We start from the raw sequence: 11,450 nt of genomic DNA, 5'->3' as shown, positions 1-11,450 counted from the left end.
TTGGGGGGGGGGGGGTATTGGGTTATGGCTTTGTTTTAGGAGGTGAGGTGTTGAACAACAACAAAGAACGACTGTTGCTGGAGAAGAGAATTTTAGCCATCTAGGTGATGTTTCTTTTTTGCTTTTCCTCCCATAAATAAAAAAGAATCCCATGACAGTAGCACATGCTTCTTATTGGCCACAGATTTTTCTAACTCTCCGTAGTTGAAAGGAGGAATAGCGAGCAATTCATATGCATGTAGAATGTCAAATGAGTGACAAATTTTGGAGGTTTAATTTGCATATACTAGATCAAATTATGGATATGTGTGCAATTCTCTGTTGGGAATTTTGAAGGTGCTCGTATATATGTGCCTTGCTATAATCCCTTTTTCTCTTTTTTTTGGTGAATGCAGGCAAAATGCTATCCGTCTTGAGGAGAAGGAGAAGAGGGAAAAGGAAATCAGAAACCAAATTATTGAGGAAGGTGAAGAATATAAGAAAGCATTCTATGAGAAAAGAAAGCTCACTGTTGAGACCAACCAGTCAACAAACCGTGAGAAAGAGAAGGTGAAGCTTTAGAGAGTATAGTTACTCTTACTAACTGGAGTTACATTTGATCCTTCCTACTCTTGCTTAAAAGCTTTTTTATATCTAGCTTTGACAAGTTCTTTCGCCTCTGACAGTTGTACTTGAGTAATCAAGAAAAGTTCCATAAAGAAGCTGACAAACAATATTGGAAAGCCATAGCTGAGCTCATTCCTAAGGAGGTGGCCACCATTGAGAAGAAGGGAAGGAAGAAGGATCAAGAGAAGAAGCCATCCGTCACAGTTGTCCAAGGGCCTAAACCAGGGAAACCTACTGAACTTTCAAGGATGCGCCACATACTGCTGAAGCTTAAGCACAGCCCACCACCTCACATGATACCACCCCCTCCCCCTCCTGCCAAGGACGCCAAAGCTGGGAAGGATGGAAAAGACACCAAGGATGGAAAAGACGCCAAGGGGAAAGATGCCAAGAATGCTAAAGATGAAGCACCAAATGGAACTTCAGATGCACCTCCTAGTGATGCCAAAGTTACTCAGACATCAGAAGAACCTGCTGCTGCAGAATGATTGCCATTGTGCCTAATTTCATTAATCTTTAATGTGTTATGTGTTGTCCTCTACAAAATAACTCTTTTCTTTATGAATTTTGTATCACTTACTACATTCTGTGCCATTCTACTACTATTTTATTGGTTCGAGACTGACAATAGCTGCTGCATTTTGTTGCACTGAACGTCTGAGATCTGTTATTGTACTATTTAGGTCTTTCTTTATTGGAGGTGAATTCACTATTTTCTTGTTCACAGGAACCTTATATTCCTTGAAAGTTGATTTTGTGGTGCAAGTACGATCCCATTGTTGCTTGGGCCTTGGGTGTTAGTGGTCGTGAATATGATATATAGGTGTCAAGGGGCCGGGCCGATCGGGGTAGAGGAAAAGGGAACCGGCCGGTTTTGTTACTGGCCGGTTTCCGGTTATTTTTTATTGTGTTTACCGGTTCTGGGCTTCCCTGGTGCAAAATTTAACCGGAACGGTTTTGGGCCTAATTGGTTGGGCTAGGCCGGTGTTTTTTTTTTTCTTTTGTATAACAAATTAAGATAAAGTAAAAATGTAAAACACTAAAAACTACATATAAAAAGAATGTGTGAATAAATTTCAAAGGCTTTAAAAGCCTTATTTGAAGAATTCGATACAAATTTAATATAATACAATTAACATGAAAAATATATAACTTATAGTATAAGTCTTATACTGGAGTGTTGATAACTTGATATGTAAGGATCAAACTTCAAAGGTTTTCATAGTTTCATTTTAAATTTTCATTGTATAATAATACTTCAAATTAATCTAACAAACTAAAACATTAAGCTTAAATAAGTCTAATAGTTTTAAAATAACACAAATTGTCTAAAATCAAATTAAATACGAATTTCTCTGGGTGAAATTCAAAAATAGCCAGATTTACAAGTGGTAATTGAAAAATAGCAAGTTTCAAAAGTAATCGAAATTTAGCCACTTTTCAAAATAAATTTGAACGAAAACACTATTCAAAATCCGGAAAATATTCCAGCATAATATACTGGAGTTCGTATTTTTTACATGTGAGTTTCCAGCATAATATACTGGTCTAACATAATATGCTGGAAGTTCATACACAGGTGAACCGATCTCGAGTATAGTATGCTGGAACTTTTCGTGTTGCAATAAAATAATGACTATTTTTCAATGACTTTGCGAACGCTGGCTATCTTTCAATTACCAGTCCGAAAACTAGCTAGCCTGTGCTATATTTACAATTTCTGGAGGACGCTCAAGACAACTCTTCATATGCCTCCTTAAACAGCCCGTCCCTCCCACTTTTGACAAAAATTTAAGACTCGAGCACAATTCTTGCACTTTACTTTGCGAACTTCTTCATTTTCTTCTACCATCTCACATTGTTCCCAAACATATGAGCGCGCTCTAGAAGCACGGGCCATGATTTAACTTGAATTGAGAATTTGAATTTGAGAATTGAGGGACGAGTGAAGAAATGAAGAAGAAGGGGGGTCTATTTATAGTTTTTCAAAGGGCTAAATAGTAAATAATAAAAGTATTATTTTTGAAAGAAAATACCCAAAAGGGCTATTATTGCAAATTAGCCGTTGGACAACAGTCAAAATGGCAGCTGATTGTTGCCAAACGGTCAACTTTATAAAAAAAAATCGAAACAGCTGTTGAACCGGTCCGGTTAACCGGTTTCCCAAATGACTTGACCATAACGGGTCGTACTGGTTCGGTTAACGGGTACCAAAACTCTACCAGGCACAGGCCGGTCCCTGTCCCAACCCAGCCCTGCCCGGATTTTTTGCATGTAAAGGGATTTTTTGCATGATTAGGTAATTCATTTTCGCATTATACCCCCATCCCGCCCAACCACCTCCATCACACCCAAATCATACACCCCCACCCCACCCCCAACCCTCTTGCCAACCACCCCACCGCCACTCACGACCCCTCACCACCACCTACCCCCGCACCACCTAATTATTTTTTACAGTTTCTATTTTATCTTTTACCTTAATTTAATATATACTAGTCTCTCGGCATGTGTATGCCGAGTCAGAGGATACACAAATTAGTAAAATAACATATATACCAAATATAATTAATAATCTGGCTCTGTCACCTAACATTAAGACGTTTGATGAATAAAGTCAAAAGACATACTCTTTGATGAATAAAGTCAAAAGACATACTCGCCAATCAATTTTGTCTCTATTCTTCTAGCCATCACACTTCCAATTAGGCTTGGTATATTTTCAGTTTTAAGTTTAATTGCTCCAATAGACAATGTAGAAAGCAACATTCTTCGATCAATTTTATCTTCTCTATACCTTCTGCCATAACAATATCATTTGTGCCTCATACATAATTATCGTATCAAGATTGATTGCTCTTTTCTAAATATCAAGTCTCCTTTTTATATTTTGATGTACATTCATCTTCAACTTCATCAAATACATGTATATTTATTCATCGATAAGTGTTAGCTAGAGTTTAAATTTTATCAGTGATTATGAAAGGTTGAATTGTGTAATAAGTCATTCTTTGTCTACTAAATACAAAGTAGGTAATCAAGTAAGATAAAATTAAGGAAAGATGTCCAGGTATGCCATGTACTATTAAAAATTACTTGATATCTAATTTTTAAAATAAGACTCTAGAGCTTGATATCTTCCTCAAATGACCATGGTACTTTCTTCTCAGTAGTGTTATCATATCAGGGAGCTCTTATTTCTCTCCCCATTTATTTGTTTAACTAAATAGAACTCAGATAAAGATAACTTAAATTCAACAAGGAAATATCTATAGGATACAAATTGTTGTAGTAGCAAAAATTAAACTTGATCTTCTATTCACTATATAAAATCAAAGTCATTTTTTTTATAAGTAAGGATTAATGAGTTCATATATTCAATCCAGGTTCTCGACTCATATATTCTCGCTCATAAGATTTGTTTTCATGTGAAATTCACTAATCTTAGGAAAAAAAGACTAAATAACTCGTGAGAGAATACATTTCCACAATACAGAAAGTAAAGAAAATTTTGTTTTGTTTCATCATGAAAATATGACCAATGTTCAATCAATTTATCTATTAGACATATATAGAAGTGCCGGAACTCTTAATGTTGAGAAATTATTTGAACGGCCATCTATGACGTCGACCACATCTCTAGCTAGAACTCCACAAAATGATTAAACTTGTCAGCTACTCCTTTTAATGTACAAAATCGACCAACGAATCAACATAAAAGAACATAAAAACTAATACATAAATAGAGTGATAAGCAAATAAATAAGAAAGATAAATTACAAAAAATATAATATTGCAGATTTCATCGATAAAGTAAAACGCAACTGGAGAAATTTTGAAACAGACCACAACCACAAGCCAGAATAGAAGCGCAATTAGATCAAAGTTAAAGCAAGCAAACATTAAAAAAATAAGAATCGTCAAACATGCACTATGACCACGAAATTTAAAAGAGCATGTAAATAATTTTTAAAATATATGATAAAAAAATTCGGAAGAAGTTCAATAATTGTATTTAAAAAACACATGTGTACAAGCTCTGCAGGTGTCTCACCAGTGGATGAACTCAGTAAGGTTATCATGTTGATTGATCGTAGATAAAACAACAATATAAGAGGCAATTTAGTGTTTTGACTTTAGTCATGAACCGATGTGTACCTAGAAAATGAAAGCATGTCTTTTCATAAATTGGAGAAATAGTGAAAGAAGTTAAAAAGTGACTTGTGAAAATACAAAACTTGAATATATTACGGATGTGGAAGAAAGCACAATAAACATCTATATCGGCCACATAAAATGGTGGCAACTCTTCGGATAAAGTTGTTCGGCGTTAGGTTTATCTATGTAATGATCCGGCCGGTCGTTTTAAGAATTAACGCCCCGATCCCCTATTAACTGCTTTTCCCGTATTTGTTTCTGCTATTGTGAGTTGCCGAGAGGTTTCAATTTGAGTTTCGGAGTGTTTTGGGACACTTAGTCCCTAAATGAGAGTTTAAGTTTTAGAATTTGGACCATAGTCGGAACAGTATGAAGACGGCCTCGGAATGGGATTCCGTTGGTTCCGTTAGCTCCGTTGGGTGATTTCGGGTTTAGGAGCGTATTCGGATTGTGTTTTGGAGGTCCGTAGCTTATTTAGGCTTGAAATGCCGAAAGTTGAATTTTTGAAGTTTCCGGTTCGATAGTGAGATTTTGATATAGGGGTCAGAATGGAATTCCGGTAGTTGGAGTAGGTCGTTGTGTCATTTGTGACGTCTGTGCAAAATTTCAGGTTATTCGGACGAGGTTTGATAGACTTTTTGATCGAAAGCGTAATTAAGAAGTATTTGGAATTCTTAGGCTTGAATTCGATAATAATTTGGTGTTTCGACGTTGTTTGAGGTGTTTTGAAGATTGGTATAAGTTTGGGTAGTGGTATATGACTTGTTCGTGCTGTTGGTTGAGGTCCCAGGGGCCTTGGGGTGATTTCGGATGGTTTGACGGAAAGTTAGGAAATTGGGAGTTGCAGCTGAAGTTTATAGCTGCTGTCATAACCACATCTGCGGCTGGGAAGCCGCAGGTGCGACTCCCGCAGATGCGGAAGCAAGCCGCAGAAGCATCCAAGAGGGAGTCAGGCGGAGCCGCAGGAGCGGGCTTAAGGACGTATCTGCGATGGCACAGGTGCGATAGTGTGACCGCAGGTGTGGTCCAGACCGTCAAGTGAAAATCCGCAAGTGCGGTAGTTTTGGCCGCAGAAGTGGGCCCGCAGAAGCGTTAATTGGACCACATATGCGGTTTTGCTGGGTCAGAACATATATATTTCGCCCTTCGTGAATTTTAGCTATTTTTGACCTCTTTTCAAACGGGAAGAAGCTTTGGGGAGCATTTTCAAGGGGGATTTTCAGAGGGATTCATTGACGTAAGGTCTTTGGTTCCAAGAACTCGTTTCTATGGTGTTATTTCATTGATTAGGCTTGAAATTTATGGAAATTATGGATAAATATTGAAGAAACTAGGGCTTGGTTAATTGGAGAGTTTGAGTGGTAATTTGAGGGACCATTTGAGATCCGATTTTGGTGCTCTTGGTGTGGCTGAACTCGTGAGAGTGTGAGGATTCCGAATTTGTAAATTTTACCCAATTCCGAGATGTGGGCCCGGAGGGCGTTTTAGTCATTTTACCTAATTTCGCGTATTAGCTTAGAATTTATTTGTAGAATCAGTTACTTTAAGTGTTATTTACATTATGCAATTGAATTGAATAGATTTAGACTATTTGGAGTCGAGTACTCGTGGCAAGAGCGTAGTTTCGGGTTGATTTTGAGCCGGTTCGAGGTAAGTGGCTTGCCTAACCTTGTGTGGGGGAACTCCCCTTAGGATTTGGTTTGTTGATAATTGAAATGCCTTGTACGTGAGGTGACGAGTGCGTACTTGTGCTAATTGTTGAAACTCCGTTATCTTTAAGTAACTATAAAAATGTGATTTCCTTTTTCCTGTTCATACCGTGTGTAATTTAAGCCTGTTATTAGCCTAGGGAAGCATGTTTAGTTGACTTAATTGCCTTACTTGCTCAAATTGCCTTATTTGGATTATGTGCAGCATGCTAGGCTAGAAATACCTGTTTTACTTTGGTATGGAAATTTGAATTGAGTTGAGTCTTCCTTTGTGTTGCTGCTGTATGTTTACTTTGGGACTACGGATTTGTATTTCGGGAGATCCCCCTGCACTTTTATTTTGGAACTACTGGACTACACCCGATAGATTCCCCCAGTACTAAGTATTTATATTTGGGACTACGGATATGGTATTCCGGGAGATCCCCTGCGCATTATGAGTTGGACAACGGGACGACACTCGAGAGATCCACTGGATATTTATATTTGGGGACTACAGGACGGTATCCTGGGAGATCCCTGGTTGTTATCTCTGCGTTGAGCTGTATTTATTTCCGTGATTATTTTTTCTCTGTTAAAGTTGCTGTTGTTCTTCTATCCTGTGTTACTTCTTACTGTTGCACTTAATTATACTGTCTTATTCTACGCTGTTATATCTTGTATTTCCTTTAACCTCAGTAGGGTCCTGACCTTCCTCGTTACTACCCGACCGAGGTTAGGCTTGGCACTTACTGAGTACTGCTGTGGTGTACTCATGGCTTTCCTGCACATGCTTTTCATGTGCAAATCCAGGTACTTCCACTCAGTCTTATCACGCTTGAGGCGAGGCGCTTTGTAGAGACTCCGAGGTATATCTTCCGCGTCCGCAGACCGAAGAGTCCCTTTCTATTCTCAGTACTAGTATAGCCTTTTCTGTATTTCCCACGTTGGTAGATATTTCTGGAGTTAGAGCTTATTATGTAATCTTTTAGCTTGTGATTCATGGGGTTCCGGATTTTGGGAGTGTTAGATTGAGATTCTTGTACAGTTATATGCCAGGCAGCATCTTAAACACTGTTTAACTTTGTTATCTCGGTTTTTATTTACTTTCTTTCCGCAATTGTTTCTTTTCCGCATTTGTTAGGCTTACCTAGTCGTAGAGACTAGGTGCCGTCACGATAGTTCACGGAGGGCGAACTGGGGTCGTGACAAGTTGGTATCAGAGCTCTAGGTTCATAGGAGCTATGAATCACTAGCCGATTTATTAGAGTCTCGCGGATTGGTACGGAGACGTATGTACTTATCTACGAGAGACTATGTAACTGTTAGGAAAATTTCCACTTCATTTGATTTCCTTGTCGTGCGAGATTTTTGATATCACAATTCTAAACCTCTTTCTTCTATTCTCTCACAGATGGTGAGGACACGTGCTACCCGAGATGATCAGGCACCCGCGCCCCCTACTAGAGCCGTCAGAGGCCGGGGCCGAGGTAGAAGCCGAGGACGCGCACGTGGTGCAGCCAGAGCACCCGCACGAGCTGCCACCGAGGTGCCACCAGCAGCTCCAGTCGGAGTCCAGACACCTGATACGTCTACTACTACTACTCCAGCACTCCAGGAGACTCTAGCGCAGTTTATGACTATGTACACTACTCTAGCTCAGGTAGGGTTGCTTCCCCTTACTGCAGCTACATCCCAGGCCGGAGGAGGAGCACAGACTCCCGCCGCCCGCACTCCTGAGCAGCGAGTGCATGTTGATCAGGTCCCAGTGATTATTTCTGTACAGCCGGTAGCCCTAGCTCAGCTCGAGGAGAGGGCAGTAGCTTCAGAGGAGGAGTAGAAGAGGCTTGAGAGGTTCAAGAAGTATCAGCCTCTAACATTCAGCGGACTAGCCTCAGATGATGCTCTTGGATTTCTAGAGGAGTGTTACCGTATCCTCCGTACCATGGGTATATCAGGATCGAGCGGGGTTTCCTTCACTACCTTCCAGCTTCGAGGTGCCGCCTATCAGTGGTGGCGTGCTTATGAGTTAGACAGTCTGGATGAGGCAGATTCCCTGACTTGGGCTCAGTTTTCAGATATGTTCACGAGAGAGTATGTTCCCCAGAGTCTCGGGGACGCTTGGCACGCAGAGCTTGAGCATTTGCGCCAGGGTACTATGACTGTCTCGGAGTATGCTGTCCGTTTCACCGACTTGGCTAGACATGCACCAGCTTTGGTTCTACTGTTCGCGAGATGGTTCGCCGGTTTATTGAGGGGCTTATTCCCAGCATCAGGTCTAGCATGGCTCGTGAGTTGGAGATAGATATTTCTTATCAGCAGGTGGTGAGCATTGCTAGGAGGATTGAGGGTATGCATGCTAGGGATAGAGAGGAGAGGGAGGCCAAGAGGTCTCCAGAGTCGGGCCATTATTCTGGTGCCCGTGCCCCAGTTGCAGGTCGTCATGGTAGGGGTTATATGATTCGCCCTGTTCATTCAGCTCTTCCAGCAGCCAGTGGTATTCTAGCTCCTCCCAGACCTTAGGAGCCTTATTATGCGCCACCAGTATCTAGTGCGCCTTCTGCACGGGGTGCTTCCAGTGGTCAGTCCAGCAGACCTGGCCCGAGCTAGTCACAGCTGCCACATCCTCCCAGACTTGTTTTGAGTATGGTGACACGCGCCATATGGTGAGGGATTGCCCCAGACTTAGGAGGGGTGCACCTCCACAGACTTCTCAGCCACAGCATGCCCCGCAGAGTTCTCAGGCTATGTCACAGCACCAGTTGCTACCCCACCTGCTCAGCCAGCTAGAGGTGGAGGTCGGGGAGGTAGAGGTCGCCCTCGGGGGGGAGGCCAGGCCAGATACTATGCCCTTCCTGCCCGTACTGAGGCTGTCGCCTTCGATTCTGACATCACAGGTATTATCCTGGTCTGTCATAGAGATGCATCGGTTCTATTCGATCCAGGCTCCACTTATTCTTATGTGTCCTCTTATTTTGCCCCGTATTTGGGAGTATCTCGGGATTCTTTGAGTTCTCCTATTTATGTTTCTACTCCTGTTGGAGATTCTCTTGTTGTGGACCGCGTTTATCGGTCGTGTTTGATTGCTCTTAGTGGTTTTGAGACCAGAGCCGATTTGTTATTGCTCAGCATGGTAGACTTTGATGTTATTCTGGGCATGGACTGGTTGTCGCCCCATTATGCTATTCTTGATTGTCACGCCAAAACTGTGACGCTGGCCATGCCAGGTGTACCGCGTTTTGAGTGGAGGGGTACCTTAGATCATACTTCCAGTAAAGTTATTTCATTCCTTAAGGCTCAGCATATGGTTGAGAAGGGGTGTGACACGTATCTAGATTATGTGAGAGACGTCAGTATTGATACCCATACAGCTGATTCTGTCCCAGTAGTACGGGATTTCTCTGATGTGTTTCCAGCTGACCTCACGGGCATGCCGCCCAATAGAGATATTGATTTTGGCATTGATCTGTCGCCGGGCACTCAGCCCATTTCTATTCCTCCGTACCGTATGGCTCCTCCTGAGTTGAAGGAGTTGAAGGAGCAGCTACAGGAATTACTTGATAAGGGTTTCATTCAGCCCAGTGTATCACCTTGGGGTGCCCCTATCTTATTTGTGAAGAAGAAGGATGATACTATGCGTATGTGTATTGATTATCGCCAGTTGAACAAGGTTACAGTGAAGAACCGTTATCCTTTACCTCGTATTGATGACCTGTTTGATCAGTTACAGGGTGCTTGTGTGTTTTCTAAGATTGACTTGCATCAGGCTATAAACAATTGAAGATTTGGGAGCCAGATATCCCAAAGATTGCCTTCAGGACTCGATATGGTCATTACGAGTTCCTTGTTATGTCATTTGGGCTGACTAATGCCCCAGCAGCCTTCATGCATTTGATGCATAGTATATTCCGGCCATATCTCGACTCATTCATTATTTTCTTTATTGATGACATTCTGGTATATTCTCGGAGTCGGGAAGATCATGAGCAGCATCTGAGGACAGTGCTCCAGACCTTGAGGGAGAAGAAATTATATGCTAAGTTCTCGAAATGTGAGTTCTGGTTGGATTCCGTGGCATTCTTGGGTCACGTGGTATCTAGTGAAGGGATAAGGGTGGATCCGAAGAAAGTGGAAGCAGTGCAGAGTTGGCCCAGACCATCCTCAGCTACACAGATCCAAAGTTTTCTGGGCTTGGCGGGTTATTACCGTCGATTTGTTCAGGGGTTTTCATCTATTGCAGCACCTATGACCAGGCTGACCCAGAAGGGTGCTCCGTTCCAGTGGACGGAAGAGTGTGAGAAGAGCTTTCAGAAGCTCAAGACAGCTTTGACTACAGCCCCAATTTTGATATTGGCTACCGGTTCGGGGTCTTATATTGTCTATTGTGATTCCTCGAGGGTTGGCCTTGGAGCGGTATTGATGCAGGACGGTAGGGTGATTGCCTACGCGTCCAGACAGTTGAAGGTACATGAGAAGAATTATCCTGTCCATGATCTCGAGTTAGCTGCTATTGTTCACGCCTTGAAGATCTGGTGTCATTATTTGTATGGTGTGCCTTGTGAGATTTATACTGATCACCAGAGTTTACAGCATCTGTTCAAGCAAAAGGACCTTAATTTGCGTCAGATGAGGTTGTTAGAGCTGCTGAAGGACTATGATATCACTATTTTATATCACTCGGGCAAGGCCAATGTGGTGGCCAATGCTTTGAGCCTCCGGGCATAGAGTTTGGGGAGTTTAGCTTATTTTGCCAGCAGTAGAGAGGCCCATGGCGATGGATGTTCAGGCCTTAGCCAGCCAGTTTGTGAGATTGGATCTTTGGGAGCCTAGTCGGGTTCTAGCTTGCATGGTCTCTCGGTCTTCCTTGTTTGATCGTATCCGGGAGCGTCAATTTGATGACCCTCATTTGCTTGTCCTCAAGGACAAGGTTTTGCAGATTCTAGAGATGTGATCATTGGTGATGACGGGGTATTGAGGATGCAGGGTCGAGTTTGTGTA

The 11,450-nt window shown here is 41.9% G+C and overlaps 1 protein-coding gene across 1 annotated transcript in view; it reads left to right on the top strand.

The window, feature by feature from the left end:
• Positions 1–1,330, top strand: part of LOC109205634 (clathrin light chain 1-like) — a 4,372-nt gene extending 3,042 nt beyond the window's left edge. Inside the window, exons 2-3 of the mRNA XM_019368367.1 lie at positions 396–549; positions 666–1,330. Of these exons, the coding sequence (XP_019223912.1) occupies positions 396–549; positions 666–1,094 (583 nt within the window). The 3' untranslated portion in view covers positions 1,095–1,330. The remainder of the gene's footprint in view (positions 1–395; positions 550–665) is intronic.

This window comes from Nicotiana attenuata, chromosome 2, assembly GCF_001879085.1.
Source record: "Nicotiana attenuata strain UT chromosome 2, NIATTr2, whole genome shotgun sequence".
Lineage (NCBI taxonomy): Eukaryota > Viridiplantae > Streptophyta > Magnoliopsida > Solanales > Solanaceae > Nicotiana > Nicotiana attenuata.
The sequence above is the reverse complement of the archived record's forward strand: the minus strand, read 5'-3'. Positions and strand labels throughout refer to the sequence as shown.